Source organism: Terrapene carolina, unplaced genomic scaffold, assembly GCF_002925995.2.
Source record: "Terrapene carolina triunguis isolate 2854851 unplaced genomic scaffold, T_m_triunguis-2.0 Scaffold629, whole genome shotgun sequence".
In the NCBI taxonomy this organism is placed as follows: Eukaryota; Metazoa; Chordata; order Testudines; family Emydidae; genus Terrapene; species Terrapene triunguis.
The window spans coordinates 7821947-7847798 of NW_020664980.1; the positions used below are offsets into that span (position 1 = coordinate 7821947).

Consider the following 25852-nt stretch of genomic DNA (forward strand, 5'->3'; position numbering starts at 1 on the left):
CCGGGCTCCCCCCAGCCGGGCTCCAGCTCGCTCCGCGGGGACGCGCCTGGGCGTGCAGCAAGCGAGCGCGGGCCCTTTAAGACAGGCGCGCGGGGCTGTGTGTGTGTGTGTGTGTGTGTATGTGCGCAAGAGAGAGAGAGAGCCACACAACCCCTCCCCTGCGCTGTCAATCAGCCGGCGGCTGCTTTGATGTCTCCAGCCCTTGGCTGCTGGGGCTCCTCCGTCTCGCTCGCACACACCGCTCGGCGCCGGGCGCTCCAGAGCCGTGTCTCTCCCGGCCAGAGCCTCGGGCTTGCACTACCCCAGGCTGCTACTTCGCTGAACTTTCCGGGGGCTGGGGGGGGCGGGGAGGGGGGGTGCTGCTGCTGGCCCCAGGATCCTGCTGCTGCTTCATCCTCCTCCTCCTCCAGGCTGCAGCATTGCAACCCCCCCTGCCCCCGCCCCTTCCCCCCCAAAAAGGGTTTGATCTTCGGGGGGTGGGGGGAGAGCGGCTGCCGCCGGCGAAGTTCCCGTGTGGCTCGGAAGGGGCGAGGCGGGGACGGGGGGTGGGGACCATGCCCCAGCTCAGCAGCGGCGGAGGGGATGACCTGGGGGCCAATGACGAGATGATCGCCTTTAAGGACGAAGGGGAGCAAGAGGAGAAGATCCAGGAAAACGCCTTCACCGAGCGCGATCTGGCCGACCTCAAGTCCTCGCTGGTGAACGAGTCGGAGAGCAACAGTAGCCCCGCTGCCGCGGCGGCCGATCCGGAGGTGAGAGCCCGCGGCCAGCCCCCAGCCCGCACAAAGGGCTTTGCCTCCTTCCAGCCGATTTCTTTCTGGTTTATTGCAATGAATAAAACTTTCTCTCCCCCCCCCCGCCCCCCGTCCCCTGCTGTGCTTTTCTCTCCCTCCCTCCCCCACAGGCGATCAGGCGTGTGCAAGATCCACAAAGGGTTTATCAGGAGAAACTCCCGGATCACATGGAAGATGGTTAGTTTCATAAACCATTCATTTCTCCTGCCCTTCCTCTTTCTGTACACCCCCCAACCCCCAACCACTTGGGTGATGCGCTGAGTCCTGGGGAGGGGGGGGGAGAGAGAAGAGAAACTTCGGTTTCTTTCTATAAATCAGAGCAGACAAAAAAAAAAATCAGGGAGGAACTTTGATTCGCCAGATGAAGAAGCCCTTGCGTGCTTGATACATTGGATTGCCACAACACAAGGGGGTTTAGTCACTCCCTTGACATTTAATGTGTAAACAATCCTCCCCTTTCTCACAGCGTCTGAAATATTATTGATCTGCTCATCTCTTGGTGGGGTCCTGGGAGGCAAGTTTTGCAAAGCGGCGGCGATGCAGGGTGGATGGCCCAGGAATACTGCTGCTGTGTGAAATGTGCTTCACCCGAAAGGGAAAAGCCTTGAGCACGAGCTTTTATTTGGCTTTGTTACTAAAGCCAAGTCAGAGCTGTTGATGGGGGTGGGCTAGTCCCACAGATAGAAAATACAGTCCGTTTATTAGTCCTAAGGGCAAACTATGCACATTCAATAATTCTACTAGTAGGGAAGGCACCAAAAATATATATGATGCACGGAATGTTCTGTTTGCAAACTACAAGCACCTTGCACAGGCAGAGGAATGACCTGTTGCAGGGCAAGTCCTAATGAAGTACTTTAATTTTAACAGGTATAAAGCATCAGGACACGGGGATGTACAAAGGATCTGCTTATTCTGGCTACCCTTTTCTAATGCTCTCAGACCCTTATCTGCCAAATGGATCTATGTCACCTTTGGTGAGTTCATCATGTTTTCGAGAAGTTTTTAACCTTTCACAATTGAAGTATATTGCTGTCTGCCATGCAATCACTTGATGCCAGTGTTTTTACTGACATGATGTAGCATTATTTCTAAAATGCCTAGGACGGTGGCCTAAAGAAATGAAAGGAAAAAGATCAGAGAGGATAAATGATGCTCAGCCGTAGGACAGTGGTGTAGTTCTGAATTATCCAGAGCGGTTTCTTTTCAGATCACCTCAGCTTCTAGTTTCATCTCCAGTGTTTCAACAAAAAGAGTTACCTCCAGAATGCCCCCTTCATTTTTGCTTAAATATTAGATGATAATTTGTGATGTATGTGTTTAAGGATCTAGCCCCCAGATCAACTTCCCCTTGTAAAATGGTTTGCTTTGCACTCCCACCCCCACCCCTGGCCCATGAAAGGGTTCAGTGGTGGATGATCTCCATACTGATGTACGTTTTACCATATTTAATTAATTGTAGTTGGTCCTACACAAAGGTCTAATGTGACTAGTAGGCAATATTTGTTCCAATCTTTATTTTACGGAAGTTTTGCAAAGAAATATCAAGTTCTAGTAATTAGATACACTTCAATACTTACAGTAAGTTGTGCTAAATGAAGTCTGAGATCTAATGTGCTATTTAGGGAGGGGTTTTAGCAGAAAATCCCTATCCATAGCCATCTCTAGCAAAGTTTCCAACAGAAATTGCAACTAACAAACACAAAGGGGCAAATTCTGCCGTCCTTAGCATTGCTGTAAATCTGGAGTGATTGCATGGGTTTCAGCCATTATTCTGGACGTGGAGGAGTTGTGTAAATGAGAACAGACTATGGTTGTCATTTTTAGTTTTGATCTTACTGCTACAAGATTTTGAAGAATACATTTTGACCTCCTTAATGTAAACCTGAGGTTTATTGAAATTCTACTAAGTTTAGTAGAATTTCAGATCATTTGTGCACTGGAAAAGTAAGAATACAAAAACTGCAGCTATGAAAAATGCTTCGGTGGTGGGGTACTATGAAAATCTTTGAGTGAAGGTGTAATATAATAATGTTTGTGTGTATCATCCAAGCAATTGCAATATCACAAGGTTTAAAGTAGTTAGCTTGCAGGGTAGTGGTGGTGTCTAGTTATTTTTGAAATCTACTTGTGTCTGTAGTGCTGTTACACTTTACCGGGCAGATCTTCAGCTGGTGGAGTTGTTGTAATTCCACCAAAGTCAGCATACAGCAGCTGAGGACCTGCCTCTATGTTTTTGTAATTTTCTTCATTGTACAAAAATAAATGATACATTTGCCAGGCAGTGCCAATATGGAGCATTGTATATGCATCTCGTTGCTTGCTTCCTATCCCCCTACCCATTACTCCAGGTTCCTGTTAATCCTCTCATTTTTGTAACAGATAATGCTCTTCTTTCACTATCACATTTTGAAGCGTGATACTAAAGCTGTTTTTTACAATGGCATTAATTTGTGCTCCCTGGTGCAGAACTTGGATGAGCTGTCACTTGTGTTGGCACAGGAGCTATTCAGATGCTTCAGAAGTCTGTGAATATTTATATCAATCTTAACCCTTTGCAGATCTTATTCTATTGGTTAAAACTGTGGCAGCCTATTTATTAGCAGTGTGGTTAAGAAATACGCTTTTGGTTAGTGAACCAGTTAAGGAACCTCCCACCACCGCTAATGTAAAAAAGTACAGGTTTACAGTTGGAGGAACACAGAGTAAAACAAACAGTACAGAAATCAAGAGAGTGAAAAATGACAAGCAGAGCGGGCATGATTCAAAGCCCATTACAACCAATGGAAATCTTTTAAATCAAGCCATACAGATTGTGCAATGCCTTAAGTTTGGTGGATCGAAATGGTGATTTAATTTTCTATATCAAAATCTACAATCTATTTAAGAAGTATGGGAAGAGTTCTTCCTTAAGTCAAAGAGAAGTTGCTAGTCTTCTTTTTAAGTGTAAAGAAGGTGCAATACGTATAATACAAAATACGTATACAAAAGTTAACCTAGTAAGTACTTTTATTACTATATTTGTGATTATATTAATACTGTCCATGTTCTATAAGAAGTAGGTCTTGATCTGATGGTTATTCCCACTGATTGTGTGATCAGTATTATGACTGAAGATTTGGGATACTATACTTGTCCTCCAAGAAAAATATTGTGTTTTTAATTAAAATTCTGGCAGGTTAAGGAAATGGAGTTTGTTTTCTTTTAATGTGCGAAGAATGAGGTTGTACATCACTGTAGTGCATCTACTTGGTAGTGAAGTGCTTTCTCTAACTGGGGTTTCCTGTGAACATTTGTAGGCAGGCAGCTGGGATGAATTTTGTAATCTTCCCCGCCCCTCCCCCCTGCCCCCCCCCCCCCCCCGAAAAAAGAGAATGAGCCAGGCAGTGCTTTTTCAAACTGTCAGAGGGTTTTTTCATTAAACCATTGAAAAAAATATACCTCAGGCATATCAAAGATCCTGGAAAGATCCAAGAGCATTCAGAATTAAGGCTGAAAGTTGAACCCCCGCACTATAGTGTGTTATAAAATTACATATTGTCTGGAGATTCCTGCTTTACTTAGACATGGTGTTGTGAATTAAGGCTGGAGTTAGTTTGGAGTGCCTCTACTTTTGTGAACAAGTCACAACTTTAGCATAACTGTGGTAACATTAATTTTTTAAAATTTATTTTCACACTAGCCCCAGTTGTGTTTCAGTTTCCTTTAGGGCTCAGTCGTAGTTTGCTAACTGAAGTAATAGACAGGAGTGCTTGAATTGATCTCTTGTTAAGACTTCATAGCATAGTAGGTTTCATATATACATATACATTTTATTGAAATGCACCCAATCCTGATTTTTATGTGCATCCGTGCCTTTCTTGAACCATGAATTAGAAGTGACTTGGTGCTTGAGTTCACCAGCAGTAGAATGCTCCGGTTGATGGGTTTTGCTCTCACTTTACAGCGAGATAGTGGCTAAAGGCCATAGGTGCTGGAACTAGGGATGCTGCCACACCCCCTGGTTTGAAGTAATTTCCATCATATATGGGGTTTACAGTTTGGTTCAGTGGCTCTCAGCACCCCCATTATACAAATTGCTCCAGCACCCCCGCTAAAGACCTAATTTTAGCACCCTGTGGTCAGCTATTTGGCACTCTGGCCAAATTCAGGTTGCCCATGCAATAGACCGACAGGGCTCTTTTAATGTGATTATGATCGATCATATTGATACCTGCTTGAGCATGCTTTGCACAGATTGTGGATGTATTAGGTCACAAGGTGTTCTGGACTAGCATTGTCAATATTGGTGCTGCATATGTGTATCCAGGGACTAATCCCGCACTCCGTCCTCTGAGAAAGCTCTAGCTTTTCCCAGAACAGAAGGTGTAGACTCTGTCAGTTACAAATCTGCATGAAACTTCCAATGAATGAATATGAATGTGTTCAGAAAGTATTTTTCCAAATGAAACATCAAATCAAAAAAGTATATCCTTTTTTTAAATGGTACAAATGACTTTTAAAGCAAATTAAGGTGCCTCCTTAGTAGTTACATCTGTCTTTTAGGTAGTTACAAACAGTAGAGGTCAAACATGTTAAAACTTTGCTCAGATTAAAATCTTCTTCTTGCTCTGGTTGTATAATTGAGTTTAGGCCTGAGGGAGTTTTCTGAACATTGTTACATCTTGTAGCGCATGGTAGTTAAAGGTTTTCAGAAGCACTGATAAGTTTCCTGCATTTTGTATATGGGAATATAAAATAAGGAAATTAACTGTGTGGTAGTGGAATGCGTAGGGGCCAACCTTGCACTTCTAAAGTCAGTGACAGAATTCCCAGTGACTTTAACTGGGCAGGATCAGACCATCTACTCCTGGGGCCAAATTTTGCCGTCATTTTCCATGCAACACAGTTGGATTTGGTGGGCTTGTCAGGTAATTTAGGGAATAATTAATGCTTTTCAAATACAAAGGCTAAGACTCTGGAGTGGCTTTCCCATTCTTTGGACTCCAGCAAACTGAGGCTTCAGTTATTTGCCCCCAGTTATTTGGAAAACAAACACCCTACAGAATCTCTTTAAAAGTACTTAAGAATAGATCTTCAAACCAAAGCTCAAATTGAAAGGGGGAAAGTAGAAGTACTATCCTAAGCTTCACCCATTTGAGATACCACAGTGAGATGCCATTGACAGAAGATTGCATGGATTTTCAAAATCTAATACCCTATAACTCTGTGGGGCTCCTCAGATTTGGTTCTTTCTCAGTGGAGTTTGGATACAACCTTGGGCAAGGCTGGATTAAGGCATAGCCACACAAGGCATATGCCTATAGCCCCAGTTCTCAGGAGTCATGTGATCATATCAGAATCTGTTTGACCTAAAAGAGAATCTCCATTAGCTGTTAGCAGTATGACATCTATGGCACACGGCAAACCAGTTCAGTTTCCATCCAGTAGAAGGCAGTGCTACACAAACTCTAACCGCTTCCTTAGACTACATTAGCATTTACTCAGTATAAAAAAGAAGTCCATCCTCCTTAAAGCAAACAAGACATACTAAAGAACCTCCCCAGAATTATCCTCTATAGCCCATTTCACCTGGGAGGAGTCCAGAGTTTTCTAGACAAGCCAGTCAGTTTTGTGTCTCCTCCATTACTAGTACAAGATAGGGCTAAATTCTGTTTTAGTGCCTTTCCTTCAGAGATGCAAAGTTGCCTTCTCAGTGTCTGAAAATCATGTCCTGTTCCTGGCAAGTTCCCTCCACTTGCTGTGCCAAAGTATCACATCGCAAAATATTGATCCCTAACTTTCCAGAATATGAACAGAAAAGAAGTATTACAAGAAGTGGCCAACAAATAATGTGTAAATGTAGTTCAATGAGCTACTCAAATATACTTTAAATCTGGAACTTTGGGTTCACATTCCCATTGGTGCAAATATTGTAATGGTTTGAGATTAAAAAAATGTTAGGGGCAGATTCTGGTCCTATTGCAATCAATGGCAAAACTCTTCTTGGGTTCAGTGTAATCATAATGTGTCACTATCTATCTCTTTAGATGCTCAGGGCCATATAAATACCTGATTAGATAGATTGGCTCAGACTAGCAGCTGCAAAGGAAAAGTAGCTCTGTGCCTTACCACTAGTGCCTGCTGCTGAGTGAAATCGGTGGTGTCATCATGATTTCAATCAGTTTCTCTTGACGGTAGGTGCCACACTATTGGGCACTAGTGGGACAGTGCTCTTCCCCTGCAGATGCCAACACCAGTTATCCTGCTTCTGTCACTTGAAGGGAAAGGCGATAGTTGAGCAACTCCCTGGCCAAGGGACATCCGAGCAGGCCAGCAGATGACTAATTTGCTCTCCCCTGACCAAACCACATCTTCTAGCTCTTCACCTTGCTTGAGATCAGATGAGGGTGAAAATAGTTCTTTATATTCAAAGTGAAATGTTGGATGGTCGAATGTACCAAGAGACAGAGATTCCAAAGTATTCTATTTACGTTTAGTTCAGCTGTGGTCATATCCTGAGGAAAATTTAATTTCTGGGGATTCATATTGTACCACCATATTGTATTTGAAGCAGTACTTGAAATAATTGAACTGTTTGAAATAAATTAGAGAGTTCTGCGTAAGAAGCAATGACAAGGTATGGCCCTTTGTCCCCCCGGTAATAAAACTTTCTTTTAAAAAAATTGTGACTGAAAAAAGTTGAAGAAAAATCTCACATACAAAAACTTATTTGTTTCTATAACTCTCTTTGCTTGTGAATAGCTGTATGCACATGTTTAAAGGGTGTAGTATATGTATCCTCCCACAACAATTCCTTAATAGGATACCTTGTCATTTGTTGCATCAATCATGAACATAGTTTACTGGTATTTAGTTGTAATTATGTTAATTTTGACATGTGTTAAAGTCACCACCCATGCAGGTTGGATTATTGTTGTTGCTGTTTGTTAAAGTGTTACCAAATCAGCTGTGTGAATATTTTAAAAACAAGAACAAACCTAAACCAAAATTCACAAGGCTCATCCATGTTAATGATTAATGTCCTGGAAACTTTCACTTTGAAGAACACAGTGATTTTTAGGTTTCAGGGATACAATGTGTCTGAAACAAGGGAACATACTTGTTCAGCCTAATACTCACCACTTAGCTCTTTGCAAATTGATATTAAAAAATAAAATCTTTAACACAGTATTGCTCCAAGCTCAAGACTAACACATTTCTGCCTGCATTCAATTTTTTGCAGTCAACTTACAGACACTATTAAACCTCTGTGTTCACATAGAAAGCCTCAGTGCAGAGTTGCTGGCAGAATGCTTCTCTTGTTTACCTGTACATGTAACCATGTATGTGACTAAACATGCAAACGCATTAACACGTCTGTATGGCTGACAATATTTACTATTCTCATAGTGTATCTATGCTGGGCCAGATTTTAATAATAGATATATGAGCAGCTTGTATCCCTGTGTATCTTAGAAAATCTGCTAGTATAGCAGATCTTTCAAGGTGCGGTTATGTGCATTGCACACCTAAGATTAAAGTCTGATCCTTACTGTCTATGTATAAAGATGTCAGATTACAGTTGTACACTGACACATACCAGCTGTTTTTAAGGAAGTATCTATCACTCATGCTTATTTCACCTATACAGTTCTGTCTGGTTACATTTGCACTGTAAGTATTACAGTGACACCACATTTAAAGTTCCTTTAGGGCAACTTAGCATTTCACTTTCAGTGATTCACTTGTGGCCTTAGAGAAAATAAAGGAAATTCATAATCCAACGTCCCCTACCTCTGCTCATATAGAATTTAAATGAATGATGTGAGTATTTTTGTAGGGAGATGAATGACATTTTCTTGGACAGAGTGGGTTTGTGTGAATTGTAATAAAGTCTGTGCATCTGCCATTCAGTCAAGACTTCTGCCTTGGGTATGAGTCCAGATGGAAACCCCCCAAGGGTTTCATGCATTCATTGTTGCTTTAATTCTGCAATGGGCCACTTCCGCTGTAGTGCTGGCCATCCACAAAGTACTTTGCTGTAGTGGTTCCTGGGGTACTGTATTTCCACAACCAGAACTGCAACTTCCCTCTCACTTACTACCTTGAATCAGTGATGCATGACTGCTTAGAGTGACTCAACATCAGACAATACTCATTCCTTTATTCTCTGCTGCTATTCTTTAGCTTTTTATGCCTCTCACTGCAGCTTACTTCTTTATCTTGGTGCGTTTTCTTGGTACTGTCAGCATCTCTCAAAAGAGTGCTCTATATTGTTGCCTCAATTTACCAGTGGTGGGTGGAGGTCACAAAGGCAGTAAAGTATGTACATGACTCTTGTCAGAGTCTTAAAGGAGTCACCATCCTAGGGGAAAGTTCTCAGCCTACACAATGTCCTGTGTTGCTGCTACAGTGGGATCTCATGAATATCCCCACGTGGGCTCTTTCATGCTGTCTTCCTTCAAATAGTTCCTCAAGAAAAAAAAAAAAAGCTATAACATGATATTTGCTCATTAATCTTCCAGGATCTGGAAGATGGAACAAAGGTTCAATAGGAGGACTTGATGACTCAGAGGACTTTTAATGGGCTACAGAGCTGTTCGCTTTGTGGTTGCTAATTCTAAGCTAGCTGGATCATAGAGACCTAAAGACCATTACTATCTGATAGGCACTGCACTAACTCCTCTCAGTTTGTCATCTCAGTCCAGTTCCTGATGGACTTGTGCCTGCATTATAAAAGCCACTGTTGCTGTTGAGCTGACTGGTGAGCCGTCCCAGCAGACAGCAAGTTCTGAATGATCTGGATAATGGAATGTCTTCTCACCCTGCTATGTTAGTGCTGAGGCACGCTTGGCGCCTCTTGCTGTCTGCACCAAAACTATTGTGTGCGTAAACTGAGGACTAAGCCGACCAGTTCAGTACATTTTATGAGCATTACATCCTCCTACTTTGTTTTTGTAAAGGAAATTACAGCATCATATACTTTTGAGCCTTGAGGATCCAAAGGCCTTTTCTCAGTCACCTCTAAACTAAATTGGCCAAATATCTCTGACTGTGCATTGGTCTCTCCTCACCATGTGACGCATAATCACCGCAGAGACCCACTGTTTTCTGTCTGTTTGCATTTAGAGGTTTATGAATTAACACCATACTCCAAGCTACTGAGGGCCAAATTCTGCCACCATTACTCAAGCTGAGTAGTTTAATGGAAATCAGTGGGATTACTCAGAGTGAGATACTACTTAATGTGAATAAGGATGACAGAAACTGGACCTAACTTAACTTGTAGATGTAAGTCATTGAGTGAGAAGGAAGCAGTTGACTGTCCAGGAAGGATAAGCCTTTGAACAGGCCCTTTGTAGTTTAGCTCTGAGCAATGGTACCTCTAGTTAGGAAGCCCATCTGCTTCTCTTTTCTCCACACCTGATATAGTGTGTGGAGTGTTTAGTTCAAGTCAGAAATAAAGTGAGTTACGGATATTCTTGGTGCATAATTTTTTTTAAATATAAACGTGATACATGTTGAACTATTAGAAAGTGTCAAAGGATAAAATGTATATAACATGATGATTCTAAAAGGAGATAGCTGCTGCATTGATAGGCTTTGCAGAATTCAATTTTTTTAAATAATTTTAACAGCTAATATCAGGTTTTTTTTTATGCATTTATTTTTATCAATTTAAATTCACAGTTGTTGGAAATTATGAAGGGTGCCAGAATGGGGGTGCAGACAGTTAATGACAGATGTTGAGATTCAAAAAGTTAAAGCTTTAATTGTTAAAACACAAATTGTCAACAGCACATGTCAAACTGTACAAGTAAATATTTTTAAATCAAACTAACTTCTCAAGCAGCATTTTTCTTTTTTTGCCTATAACTAAATTTCAATCATCAGAGGAAATATTTTTCATCAGTTTGTGGGGGGGGGGGGTGAAATTGACGTTTTACTGACATTTACAGATAAAAATCTAATCCGTCGAAGCCTAGTTATTGTGATGAGTCATTTCATATGTATTGGTGAGTATTAAAAAAATTCTCTAGAGGATCTATGACTGACTGTTTGCTGCAATTATTGACTAGAAGGCTTAATTAATCCTCTGTGATGATCTAGTATTATTGTTAATATGACATTGGTGTAAATGGTCACTCAGCAATGTTTCTAGGTATCTAAGTATCTTGTGATTGTTCCTGGTCTTCTCTCTCCTTCCAAATCAGAGTTGTTTTCTAGTATTTCAGTGACATAGGAAAGGGGTCATGGTTGGAGCGTGCATCCATACTCTGGCAAGCCCCAGCTGACAAAATGGCCTCTTGGCGCCATTGGTACCCAGACTGTCAAACTGGCCAGAAGCTCAGGATTAAAGGGTCACTAAGAGGGCTGACATCCCCAACCTCTGGTCCCGTGCTAAGCACAGCTCAGCTGCACCAAAGAATCTGGTCCATTTTGTTTTACTCGGTCCCAAAATTAGTATTCTCTTAAAAACTAACATGGGAGGTTTTAACTACAAACTAAAACTAGATATTTTAATCCAGAGCACTTTCCACATCCACTTAGAATAGTTTGAAGTCTGATCAAATGTTAGGCAAAAAACACTGAGTGTCTCTTTTTTGTTCCGCTGAGCCGTTTGAACTGTATACACAAAATACACATCTGTGTAAAAGAGCCACACAGTAATCATGGACTGACCAAATAAGTATATTTTTTAAAAACGTGATTCAAACCCTATGCTGTATGCTGAATTTATTTTCTCCTGTGGTTTATTCTTTGGAATGGCATATGTTAGTGGAAACAGAGATTCTTCTGGGATGTGACATACACAAAAAGGAAAATGTGAGAGGCTAGAATCACAAAATATTATTGACTCGGCAAAAGGGCAACAAAATGAGCATGTTTTTAAAATAATTGTTTAGTTGATGTTCTTCACGCAAGGTTCTTGAAATGAACCAGTGTTTTAACAGAAGAGTGGTCCTACAGATATTGTTTTCGTGTTTGGGAGATAAAATCTCCTAAGCCTACCAAGTGAAAATTAGTTCCTGTTCTATGGCATGGAACGATTAATGATTTGGATCTCATAAAATATTGCATCCTGGAAATTACTAGCACATGCTTTTGTGTCATGTAAGTTGAAAGAGAAAAGAAGTCGTTTCCTGCTGGAAAATGTTCTGCATCCAACCTCTTTAATATGACTTTGCTGTTTAGATATTGGACCAAATTCTGCTCTCAGTTACACTGGCAGGCATAACCTCATTGACACTGGTATAATGGAGATCAAAATCTGGCCTTTGGACTGTGGTTTCATGCCATAACTTACAACAGGTGGCAATGTGGGCTTTGAAATCAGAACACTAAGTGGCAAGCAGATTTTCAGGTCCCTACTAACGTTTTCTGGGCTCGTGAGTTGATTTGATGAAATGCCATGACAACCAATTTTGTCACTTATCACAAATACTAACCCTAAATCTGAAGCAGAAGCAATAATATAAAGTAAGAAATGAAAAAAATTCTTAAATTTTCTCTGATACAAAGCAATTTGAGCAGGACTCTACACCATATGAAACACATTATAAATACTCTTGTAAAATCCACATCATTATACCACATGAAAAGCTAGGTCCTAAAAATAGCCATTCACAGAGGATGCTGGCTAGTAGTAATTTCGGCAATCATGAAATAGTTGCGTTGAAATCCACATGCATGCACACCCACAGAGTGCTCTGACTTGAATACACTTAGCAACGGGACATTATTGTCCCATAAATAGTCTTCCATCTATTGCCTTTTCTTTCTGCTTTTATTCCTGCTCCTCTGACTAGTTTTATTGAAAAAATGGGTAATCAGTAGAGATTTGCTTTCTCACAGGAAAACTCTTTCCCTGTCATCAATTTGACAGCCTCAGTGCTTGAAAACATCAGCTGTTGTGTTCTCCTTTCACCATTCTTCTGAATTATTCCTCTCTTTTTTCCCCCTCAATAGGGAAGTTCTTCTCACAGGCATTGTCAATATAATTTCCTTAAACAGTCATATTTTTCTTGTATGGTGTATTAAGTTTTCAGTTTGTCATAGAAGCAAAGCATGTACTTGCCTGATATTTAGACGTGTGGCTGTCAAAACTTATATTCTTACCTAGTGCTCCAGGTTTAAGAACTGCCATGCCTAATCAGACCATGTTGTTTAGTATTCAGAGGAATGTGCAAGGAAGTCACCAGTAGGCAGTTATGGAATAACTTGTCCAAAAGGAAAGCTTCTTCTTAACCTCATCAGTTAGAGTTTGGCTTATGCCTTGAAGCCTGAGAATTTATAATCTCCAAACTTTGGAATGTGGGGGGCAGATCCTCAGCTAATGTAAATTCTCATAGCTCCAGGGAAAACAATAAGTTAGGTCAATTTACATTACAAGTTGAACTTCCCCTGTTTTTAAAAAAAATCCTCACTATTTTAAGGGTTTTTCTTTTTTTAAAAAAGTTTGCAATGTAGGTGTTGATCTGTAATTTAATTTTTCTTTTGTAAGTAGAGATCTGGACCATGGATCCAAGAATCTTCAAATTTTGAATGGGGGTGTTTTGAATGTTGTGGCTTAAGCCCATCCCTACCTTTAACTGTATGTCTCCTCTAAACCCACTGGAAACTATTTATTTCCCTAAAAGTTAGTTTGCTTATGGGATTGGGAGAAAAGCTTTGGAGATATCAAACAAAATAAGAGGGTGTTCAAGAAAATAGCTGGCATGAAAACCATAGCTGGCATGAAAATAGCTGGCATTATATAGCTAGCATGAAAACCATTACGTCTGAAGTTTCATTCAAATCAGATGTAACTGTGGTTCTAATGGCATAGTAGACAAAGTCTTTAGGAAATATAAGTTTAAGTGATTCACGGTGGGAGTTTTATTCAGCCTTCAAATTGCGTTTTAACTTAAAGGGTAAATCTTGTCCCACGTCCAGCTTCAGAGTTCCTTTCCAGTGGTAACATTGTCTACAATTTTTATTCAAGCTGTTGAATTTTTACAGGCCTTCAGTAAGTTTGGAGAATCAAGTGCCATCAAATAACTGTTAGCTGTTGCTAATGTAGTTCCTTAAAAGACTCACAACCTGACTTCATGGCTGAGACCAAGGTCACATTTGGCAATATAAGTGTGTCTAGTTTTCCTGCCATTCCACTGGCCTGGTACAGGGAAACTTTGTGGGGTACTTATTATGAGCAGAACCCACTAAAGAATACATGTTAGATTGGTGCTACGTTTGAATATTGGAAGTTCTTAGTGGCACTTGAATGCAAGAGTTAACGTAGAGACAATTTTACTCATGCATTTAAAAGGAAGAGAGAGTTGCTCATTACATGAAATTACAGTTTTCAGTGTTTGGCGTTGACTGACATTATTGTGTAACTAGAAACATTGTAAACCTGCTTGCAAAGGTATGACTGTAATATATTTAAAATTACATTAGTTGTATTGCCATGGTGCCTAGAGGATCAGGTCCCTATAGTACTGCACACTGTATAAAAAATTGAGACATCATTATTTTTGGTAAGGATTTAAGCCCAGCCCACATATATGAATGAACACAATAGGTCTTGGCTAAACCTAATCTATGTTGCATGGTGGGAATTTAACTCATGATTTTCTGGTTTAAAAAACCTAAACACCTTTGGCCTCTACTACTCCACTGCCTTATAGCTGACTCTCTCTCTTTTTGAAGAGGCAAGGTGGGTGAAGTAATATCTTTAATTGGGCCAACTTCTGTTGGTTACAGAGACAAGCTTACACAGAGCTCTTCTTCAAGTCCTGAAGAAGAGCTCTGTATAAGCTTGAAAGCTTGCTTCTCTCACCAACAGAAGTTGGTCCAATTAAAGATAATTACTTCACCCACATTGTCTCTCGAATATCCTGGGACCAATACAGCTACAACACCACTGCATTTCTCCTTTTTTAGACTTCCCGCCACTAGCAGGTGAGACCATTGCAAACTAATAAGCACTTGAGCAGTTTTAAACACATTCCACCTAACACAGGGGATTGCATTATACCCTTAGAGCCAACTGTCTCACAAATAAGACTTTGATCTTCACTTTTGTGACAGTTACTCTTTTGGCTACCATGATGAAGACAAATAGAGTAGAATGATTGTGCAACCTGCTCACCTCACACACAGGCTTAAAAAAATGAAACGAAGCAAACAGTAGAAATTGTTTGACACAGGATACTTGATGGGGAGGTGGCCACATATCTGGTATACAAGTTACAGTTGAACAAAGAGTTGAGATCCAGCCCCAGAGACTAACTTCTGTCATGTGACTGGAGGGAGGAAGTGAAGATCAGACTTTTACCAACACTTGTGTGTCACACTGTTATTATATGGTGTCAGAAGAAAGTGAAATCTCTGGTAAAATGGAGATAATTAAGGTGCCCAAATCCCTCAGCTGGAAGGAAACCTGGACAGAGCAGGAGGAGGTGGTTGCACCATTTCCAAATTTTTAATGGAAGCAGTTGGTATTGCAAAGAAGTTGGAAAGGGTGGAATCCTCCACACTGCTGAAGAGGGCAGACCTGGAAGCAGTGAAGATCTACAATCCACTGGGAGCATGGAAAGGATGGCAAAACATTCAAAAGTGTCACCTGAAAACATTGCCAGGTGAGACCAATGATGATTACATTATAGGCCTGCATAATGAAGTCACATGTTAGTCCATTTGTTCAAATACTAGAAACCAAATTGTTTGTGACAACTTATAATTCAGTCAAAACCCATGGTTATTGCCAAGTCAAGTCCAATTCTTGCAAAGAACTGTGGATGTTTGCAGGACTAGTGAAAACTGTTTCACAGACTGTGGGGAAAGAACAGAAGTGCATGTAAATGAAAAATATGTTCTAAGGGATTAAGGTAGCATACTAGGATAAACAATGAAACCAGATTTGGCTTCAGTAAGTGTGCAGGCAGAGGTGTCCAGCACAGAAGCTGGTGTCATTCATACAATGACTTTCAAAATGGTTGCTAGGTGTGTCGCTCTTGGCACAAGTTAGAGAAAAAATGCAAAAGCCAAATACATGAACTGTGAATCCCAACCATGAAACACACTCAAAAGAGTTGTGCCTGCTTCCACCAGGCTGGATTTGACCCTCTGTGTATAGCATCTAGGTTCTAGTAAGGTGTTCATATTTATTTATTTGTAATTGGGTGATCTTATTGATGTAGGGCACCAGGCGCTTTGCCTGATAGGCACAACATGTAAATATCTAATGAATGTGCATTAGTATAGAAGTTGTATATGGGATAATGGAGAATGTTCGAGTCATGTAAGTAGTGAAGGATGTTACCAAGATTTGTGGAAGAGAAATTGGATGGCCTTGTGAATAAAGCACAGGACTGGGAGTCCGAGAACCTGTGTCCTCTCCCAGCTCTGACATTAACTCCCTCTGTGAAATTTGGTCTTTACTTCTGTGCCTCAGTTTTCCTTGAGGTTTAATTATTCAGTGTTTTATAAGGTGTTTCGGAAGCACTGAAAGGAAAGCCATGTCAAATTTAAAAACAAATATCTTGTCCCAAACCCATTGTCAGCCTACTAAGGTGATGGGCATTTTAGAAATACTCAGAACGGTTTTTAAAAAAAAACCCTACTGTTGCTTTCTACGGTATGTATTTCTGAATATTAAACAAATTGTAACTTCATAATCCTTCAGCAAGTTGCAGGTGGCTCCAAACCACTGTTCCCCCCCAGGCAATGGGCATTTTGTTTCACTTGAAAAAACAAATAGCTTTTCCAACATAAATGATAAATTCCATAAGGTGGTGGTAGCTGGATAGAAATGTTGTTGTGAGTGTGTGATCCCAAAATGTTTTATAAGATACATGCACTGTACAAATCCGTGTTATTAACCTGACAACAAAGTGGCATTGCTTATTTACCAGCTTGTAACATGCTGATGAGAAAAACCTCAACAGTTGTACTACATACTTTTTGGACACATGTACCAAACCTCTGGATGCATAATTCAAATTCCTTGTTGTAAAGAAGCCTGTTTAACTTGGAACATTTTTTACTTAAACTGTAATCTCTGGGAAATCATTTGTTAACTGTAGTTAGCAGCCAATCTGTCAGTTAATGGCTTGAGGCAAAGTCAGAAGTAAATAGGATCCTTTCATATGGCACAGAAAGGTTTATAATGAAAATAAAATATTAGAGGACTCTGTCAACTGGATATAAACCAAATTTTGAAGACATGAAGGAACTAGGAGTTATTTGGCTGCATAAGTGAGTCTTGTTAGCACGTCTGTTTGTAAAATATTAAAGCCATCAATCATGCCTATGTTTTGGCTTTTAATTCTCTGTTCTTCAGACCAAGAGCGACAGGTGAGAGCATGCAGGCACACATGTGTTCACGCAGATTGTCTGCGCATTGCTTGACACCTCTTGAGTCGCAGCACATTGATTCTTGTCTGGGCCCAGAGAGCTCCCACAGTTCAGACCGCTGGAGGAATCAACCAAAGCCAGCTTTAGTGACACTCCAGAATTTGTCCATGGCAAAATTCTCCCAAACCCCACGCAGGTTTCATAGCAGCAGAAAGTGGGAGGTACAGACTGTATCATTTCTAAATAAAAGCATGGCTGTTATTTTCATTTAGGTAACAAGAATTATCTGCTTCTTTTCTGAAGAACATCCCAGGCACAATTATATCCTCAAATTTCTGTTTACATTTAGCCAGATGCTGTGCAGAAGGAAGCCAAGCAGCAGATATGGCCTAGAATTTGCAGAAAGGGGAGTAGAGAAGTCTACTTGGTCTACTCTAAAACCTCTCCGTCTCTGTGTCAGGGTGGGGAATAGCTGCCATAAGCAGCAGCTCTCCTGGTAACCCACAAAAGCCAGCAGAAATTAATGCTGCTTCCTGCAGCAGGATCTTCCATTCCATCGTATCTTTGCACAAAGGGCGGTAAGGTGTGCGCCCTGCCAAGAGATCAGAAGCAGCACAGGCAAGTTATGTGGCCAAAAGCTATGCGACCCAGACAGAAGTACAGATAGGCTTGCCCCCAAGATGTGTGTCTGAGGCCAGATTTTCCCCACAGATTTTTGGCCTTCATATGATTTGAAGATACCCTCGTCTGCAGCTGCAGCCCTTCCCTCCCCTGAGGGGAAAACAGGGTGGCAACTCAATGAGCTGAACCCTGCGGAGGTTTAGGAGCGCAGCCATGGAAGGGAAGATTTGGCTGATTATTGTGGAACATTGTGTTGCCAGGACTGAGTTTTGGGACAGAACTAACAGTGTGGAAACAAATGCAGTCAGCTTTTACTGAACTGGTTTGTAGATTACTTTAAAAAGACAATGTGTGTGTGTCTTGTAAAAGGCAAGACTCTCCTTTCGGATCCATGCAGCAGAGTTTGACTCTGATATCCGGGTCTGCCTACAGATGCAGAATCAGGAACTCCCATGTGGATATGAGAGAGGAATTTGGTCCTAAGTAGTGTTTCAGAAAAGTGCGGTTGAATTATTCCTTTAAAAATGAGTGTCCTCCTTATATCTCTCTTGGAACTAGCAACAGCTTTAAAGTCAGAGTTTAAGGTCAAAAGGGGCTATCAGATCATCTAGTCTGACCATCTGTACATCACAGGCCATTTAAATTTCACCCATTTACCCCTGTGTTGAGTCCCATGTATTGAACCCCTGTACTAAGAGATGAGCACAGATTTTAAGGATATTCAGTCTTGTTTAAGACACCCTCGTTTTGCAGATGGAGATGCATAAACTCCGCTTCGAATCAAGTTTTAAAGCACTGCTCTACTCAGCAGTTTGACTCATGCTTCATGTTGCTCTAATTATCTCAATTACACTTAACTTCTCCGAGCAATGTGTTGGATCCCATTTCCTGAAATGTGACATTCCATGATCCCAGGAACAATTATTTAAACTGGTTCTGTAATTGCACCATATAGGTACCTGGGTGGAATACCCATCATTTGCATTAAAAGTTGTCCTTCCTACCTCATCAGCAGAGCCAAGCAAAGCCATTGCTACTTCAGAATTTCATCAGAGCTCATCCCTTTGCCAGCTCCAGTGATAGCCTGAATATTATTGTTCTTCCTCAAATGCTTTCACCACCTCTACCCTGTTGGGCCCATTCTGTCATGTTCTTCTGGGCATAACAGGCACGGTCCACCCATTATGGTCTTTTGGTTGTAACTAAGCATAGGCTCCATGTGTTTCAGTCAACCACCAGTAGTCTTTCTGGACTTCCATGAGCATTCCCTCTTTTCACAGTGATTTCTGCAAAGGCTTCATAAACACAAAACACGCACAGAAATCTTTTCCATGTATTCTGCACCCAAGGTTCGATCAACAAATGGAACAGCCTTTCATTCATGCATTCCTTACATACTCATTAGTCCCAGAACATTCAGTAAGGTATAATGAATGTCTTTTCAATCTTATTATTCTGTCCTCTCTCTCCTGTGCAATACTGTTTTTTCAGCCAGTTTCTAAACAGATTTCAGAGTAGCAGCTGTGTTAGTCTGTATCCACAAAAAGAACAGGAGTACTTGTGGCACCTTAGAGACTAACAAATTTATTTGAGTATAAGCTTTCGCGGGCTACAGCCCACTTCTTCGGATGCATAGAATGGAACATATATTGAGGAGATATATATACACATACAGAGAGCATGAAAAGCTGGGAGTTGTCTTACCAACTCTGAGAGGCCAATTAAGTAAGAGAAAAAACTTTTGAAGTGATAATCAAGATAGCCCAGTACAGACAGTTTGATAAGAAGCAAGTGTGAAAATACTTACAAGGGGAGATAGATTCAATGTTTGTAATGGTGTTGTATCCATCTAAACACCACAAATGGCTCAGCCATTCCCAGTCTCTATTCAAGCCTAAATTGATTGTATCTAGTTTGCATATCAATTCGAGTTCAGCAGTTTCTCGTTGGAGTCTGTTTTTGAAGCTTTTCTGTTGCAGAATTGCCACCATCAGGTCTGTTATTGAGTGACCAGACAGGTTAAAGTGTCCTGATGTCAGATTTGTGTCCATTTATTCTTTTGCATAGAGACTGTCCGGTTTGGCCAATGTACATGGCAGAGGGGCATTGCTGGCACATGATGGCATATATCACATTGGTAGATGTGCAGGTGAATGAGCCCCTGATGGCATGGCTGATATGATTAGGTCCTATGATGATGTCACTTGAATAGATATGTGGACAGAGTTGGCATCGGGCTTTGTTGCAAGGATAGGTTCCTGGGTCAGTGTTTTTGTTCAGTGGTGTGTGGTTGCTGGTGAGTATTTGCTTCAGGTTGGGGGGTTGTCTGTAAGCGAGGACAGGTCTGTCTCCCAAGATCCGTGAGAGTGAGGGATCATCTTTCAGGATAGGTTGTAGATCTTTGATGATGCGCTGGAGAGGTTTTAGTTGGGGGCTGAAGGTGACAGCTAGTGGTGTTCTGTTATTTTCTAAACAAAGTTGTTCTGGGATCTGTAAATAGCACAATGAAAGTCTGGATCTCACCTCAGGTTCCGTCTTTCAGTTCCAAGGGTTTCAAATCATAATACCCCATTTCCAGGGCTTTCACTCTCCTTATCTAATGTGCAGCATTTTGTATCTCTTGCAGTGGTGCTCTCTCTTGCCAACTTTCCAGTCTTTTCTTTCTTTCCTAACTTTTATGGAATCCTTGTCTAAACTCCCTCTGCACTTCCTCACTGAGACTGTTGTTGATCCATCAGGCAGACCAGAGAGCCCTCGCTTTACTACATTTGTTCTGGGACCACCATATTATCCAATAGTCTCCTTAATCTGCTTCCCTTAGTTGAGAGCTGCTCTTCATGGTGCCCCATGCCATTGCTGGAGAGGATAAGGCTATTATAGTTCTAACACGTTCATACTGACGTGATTTTTTTTTAAAGTCTTCTCTCCATTTCCCCACCCCCTCCCATTTTTTTGATGATAACTTGTAAGATTCCTCTTGCATGGGCAATATGTGTGTGAGGTGTCTTTCATGGTTAGCTGCAATACACAACAACATACAGTATGGAATGTAACTTGCTGGTCCTCCTGAACCTAATGGAAGCACATTCAACATCTCTTTGGCTCTGAGTATGTGAGGAATGGATGGATTGTGAATAACTAGGTGCTAATTTATTTATTGGTGACAGTCATTTCACCCATAAAGCCTGTATAATCCACACCCCAAGCCCAGGGCAAGGCTATGGGCCCCATCCATGCATGCTGCTGTAATTTATATGTTTGAGTGGTGTTTTCAGTCACCCTTCTCATGCTACTTATATAGGGTGCTGGAGCCACGTAACTGCAATTTCCCCCATCATCCCATCCCTTCCAGCCTAGTTAGGACTGGCACCAAGTTTAATCATTCCCCTCCATCCTGGTGTGCAGATGAAATGGAGTTCCCCTTTCACAGCCATTCCACTTGCATTCTCCCCTCCCCCAAACAAACTAGTGTCTTAAGTGGCATGTATGGACCCTACATGGGCTAGTTTCATGGATGCAGTTCCCAGTAACTATTTTGTTTTATAAGTCCTTCTGAACTAAGTATTTGGTAATTAGCAAATGCATAAACACTTAATCTTGTGATCATGGCAGGCAGATTAGCTCTTCTGCCAGCTTTGCAATTTCTGTGCCAGTTTTGGTTTTAATTGCAAATACATCACTGCCAATTCCCTTGCATATTGTAGCAGTAGGCAAATTAAAACATTTGGGCACAGTTGGGCTGGTCAAGTTTCAGTTAAGAAATTAAGTGCTGCTGCCAACCAGTGGGTTGTTTTTTTTTAGTGTGTGATTGGCATTGGCAATTTTACACTTAAATACAAACTCAAAGACCTTTCTCCCCCTGCACCCCCTTCCAAACTGCAGTCTGCATTGGTGTGTTGTTAAGGTCTACCAATTTCGTGCAGCAAATTCCTGTTTCTTTCAACTCATGGTCAAGAAATTTTGTAGGTATGCAGCTCTATCACACAGAATCCAGTGGACCAGATCCTCAGCGGGTGTAAAACAGTGTGGCTCCAATTATTTCACCAGTTCACACCAGCTGAGTATTGGGCCCACAGTGATGTTATTTCATGGGAAAAAATATAATTGATGTAATATACATCTTGCAAATGGGGCCCATTGCCATGTATTTGCCAGCAGAGAATTCCAAGTAGACTGATGAAGAATGGAGAATAAAGGAGTCAAGTACAACTTAACCTTGAGGGGGTGTCGTCCCTCTCCTAATACAAAAATCTAGAGTATCATTAATTTGTATACAAAGGCCTCGTCTACCCACAAAGTTACACCAGTTTAACTAAAGGTGTGATGTTAAACCATTTGGTTAAACTAGTGAAGCTTTGTGTGGGGGCATCTTTATATCAATTTAAACGTGTCTTTATAGATTTAGCTTGCACCTACAAGGCCTTTGCCTTTCTTGCACAGAGAAATTGCATTGCTTAACTTAAATCAGTTTTTAAATCAATTTACTTAAATTGGTGCAAAAGACTTGCTCAGTGGCTACTTTTATTTTGGTTTAAACCAGGTTTATTTCAGTTTCAGGAATTGACTTAAACGAAGGCCTGATCTACACTGGGGGACTGGGGGGCAGGAAATCAATCTAAGTTATGCATCTTCAGCTACGTGAATAACGTAGCTGAAGTCAACGTACTTAGATCTACTTACCGCAGTGTCTTCACTGCGGTAAGTCGATGGCTGACGCTCTCCCGTCGACTCTGCCTACGCCTCTTACCTTGGTGGAATACCGGAGTTGACGGGAGAGTGCTCAGCAGTCAATTTATCGTGTCTAGACTAGACGCTATAAATCGACCTCCGTTGGATCGATCGCTGCCTATCGATCCAGCAGGTAATGTAGACGAGCCCTAAACCAAAATACACAGGTCCACATGTGCTTTTGCACCAGTTTAACTAAATTTATTTTAAAATCACACATTGATTTACACCAATGCCATGTCCCCATGTAGACAACAGCCAGGTGCAAGCTAGACCACTATAACTGAGTTTTAAACTGTTATAAGTGTTGTCCACACAGGTGTTTGCACCACTATAATGAAATAATTTTTAAACCAATTTAGGTTAAACTGGTGCAACTTGTATGTTTAAGCAAGACCTGTAGGGGCGTAAAGACCAAGAGGACTGACACCGTGCAGAGGAGTGCTTGTTCTCTTAAAGGTAACCAGCAAAAGGGAGAGTGCCCCCCTTCGGTTGTTTTTAGTTTGCTTTTTTAGGCTGTACAAAGCAGCAGAGAGGAGGGTGCAGGCAGGGGTGTGTGTTTCAAAATAAATAAAAAAAATACTTTAGAAATTCAGGTCTTACCTCTTCCTGTTTTTGTCTGGAAAATTGTAAAGGTAACTAAGGGACTGGTAGGACTATGCCCTCACACATACCATGCTAGTGAAAACCTGACTGAGTGAGAGTGTAGGAGAGTGACTTTTATTCAGACTATTAAAAACTCTGTTTCTCTGGAAAGATCTGTTGGAGAAGCACTTGAGAGAAAAGGCAATTTTGCTAAAATTCTGCAATCCCGCCCTTTCAATGAAGAGCTGAGAAAGCTCATAGTTTCTCTGAAACTTCAGTTAAGTCAGGAAAACCAGGTATGATACCACTGCTATTTCTAAACAAACAAACAAAAGCAGGGAGGAAAGAACCCTTCTCAAGGCAAAACTCACAACCATGGAGGGTGGGAATTGGACGTTGCTGTAGGGAAGGAAATGCAGAGGGAGAACCCTAGGGTGACCAGATGTCCCGATTTTATAGGGACAGTCTCAATTTTGGGGTCTTTTTCTTATATAGGCTTCTGTTACCCCCCACCCCCGTCCCAATTTTTCACGTTTGCTGTCTGGTCACCCTAGAGAACCCAGAAAGAAGAAGTAGAGCAAGGAGGATGGGAAGGGAAGAGAACCAAAGGGAAGAAATAGTAGTGCTCCTTCCGGAGAGCGTATTTTCCTACTGAGCGATGCAGAATGTGACAACAATGCATATAATGAATAAGGAGGGCAACTAAAAAGTTTAGTTACAACATCAAAGCCATATTTTTAGGGACATTGGGGAGATGTGCTGTGGATTGAGGTGAATGTGGAGTCCTTAATTTATTCCGAGGACCATAAGTAAAAATGGAATTGTGGCCTTCTTCACACAGGGATGGTTTAAGACCAGCCAGAGCCCTAGGCACACCCATCTGTTTCCCCCCCATGTCCTCACCTGGTATTGGCAGGGAGTGATCACACACGAGCTGCCTATCATCACCCCTCCTCTTTTGGCAGGTTAGGCTTTCCCATGTCCCTGGACCATCAGTTCCTGTCTTCATGAGAGCTAGGGTCTGTTTCAGCACAAGGAGAACTCAGCCCCTGCCCAACTGAGCAGAGAATTCTGTGTGGGGGAACCCAGCTGACGCTACCCCAGCAGAGCCAGGATGGAATGGCCCAGTGACACACACAATCTGTGCCTATATCTTGCCGCCACAGAATGGGTTTGACACCCATCGCTTATAAAGTGGCACAAGTATCATATGCATGTAATATGGTGTTTAAGCTTTCTGATATTAGGGGATATTCAGTGCCCTAAACTCAGAGTGACTCCAATGAGTTGAGCGTATGCTGTGACAAGATATGCTGAATTCCCCTGCACTTGTCTCCTGATTAACAGGCCAGAGCTCAGGCTTTTCATGACGAAGATATATTCTATAGAGTTACACTTCAGAAAGAGACTGACACAATTTCTTAGAGGAAAAAAACCAGCATTAAATAAAAGTCATCTACAAATCATATTGAAGTTGATTGTGAATTTCTCCTAAGCAACTATTGTGTGACAGCCCTTTGTTTCTCACCTCAACTTCCACGCTTGTTGCTGTGACAACACGTTGAGGGAATGTTTACTTGTACCCCCTCACATACACTTCCTTCTAGTTCTCTCGTGGGGCGAGTACTCATCCCGTCTCACCGTCTGGATCCAAATGGACTGGCATCATCAGTGGACACCTCGTGTCTTAGTGCGGTGCAGCCGATGAGTCTCGTCTTCTCACAGTCACTTGCCACGCCCCTCACCTTCAATGGAGTTTTCCCAGGTAGCTTCTGACTGCCTTTTGAGCACACCCAGTGCTCACCACACCCAGCTTCTGGCTCGTTCCAGTACAGTCCCCACTGACTGACTCCGACAGGTCTCCAGGCATACAAAGCGCTCCAAAAGAAAAGAAATTATGTATTCTTCCCCACTGTTTACTCCTCTATGTATACCACTCTATCCCGAAATGCACACATGTGGCTTACATTATTACTATGATGTCTCAGTGCTAAAGACAAGCTTCAAGTGTATTGAACGTTTTAAAAAGTCTAGGGGATCTACAACTTAATAGTCAGTGTAGTGCGCTGGAAAGCTTAACTAATCCACCCTGATCCAATAATGAAATGTTGTGCCAACAATACGTGTAAACAATTGCTCAGCAATGCGGACAGTTGCAGATCTCCTCTGAGTGTTCCCATTCTTATTTCTCCTTCCATAGCCAATACAGCTAGTTGAGAGTTTTTGAAGTTTCAGTATGGCACCTGTAAGTGTTTTGAGTCTCTGCCAATGCAGAGCCAATATAGTGATGGGAAAGGGAACTGGATTAAAATCTGGTTTCTACATCATGCAGTAAGTGTGCATTCAAATATAGGCAAGCAGTGAGTGGGGTCAGGTCATTACTCAAAACCTGGCCTCATATATAGCTTATTGAATTTTATTTTAGCATGCTGCCTTCCATGGCTAGGAGCTTGATTACTTTGTTTCCATGATAATTGGCCCAGTGATGTGTTAAAGTGCGATTCTTCTCTGAAATTGTCTAATTGTGCATGAAGCTAGTCTATATAATTGCTTGTTCCTACTTCTTTTCCTCTTTCCCCTGTTCCTTGCAGTTGTTTAACACACTTGCTCTGTTTTGTCTATTCAGTTTGTATTCTCTTCAGGGCTGAGGCTGTCTGTTGCTGTATGCTTGCATATTGTCAAGCACCATGTAACCCTGCTCCATAGCGGCACAACTGTAATGCACTTAAATAATCATATGCTCAATAAATGAACTTTTTTTTTTGGACTGCCAGCCCCGCAAACTTAGGCTCAGGTCTGAG

General features: G+C 41.5%; 1 protein-coding gene across 3 annotated transcripts in view; it reads left to right on the plus strand.

Moving 5' to 3' along the window:
* The first annotated feature begins 554 nt into the window (after positions 1-554).
* The window catches only part of TCF7 (transcription factor 7), a 111517-nt gene continuing 86219 nt past the window's right edge, over positions 555-25852 (plus strand). For all 3 annotated transcript variants that reach the window (XM_024205832.2, XM_024205833.2, XM_024205834.2), the window contains exons 1-3: positions 555-752; positions 905-971; positions 1665-1771. In XM_024205832.2, coding sequence (XP_024061600.1) covers positions 555-752; positions 905-971; positions 1665-1771 — 372 coding nt within the window. The remainder of the gene's footprint in view (positions 753-904; positions 972-1664; positions 1772-25852) is intronic.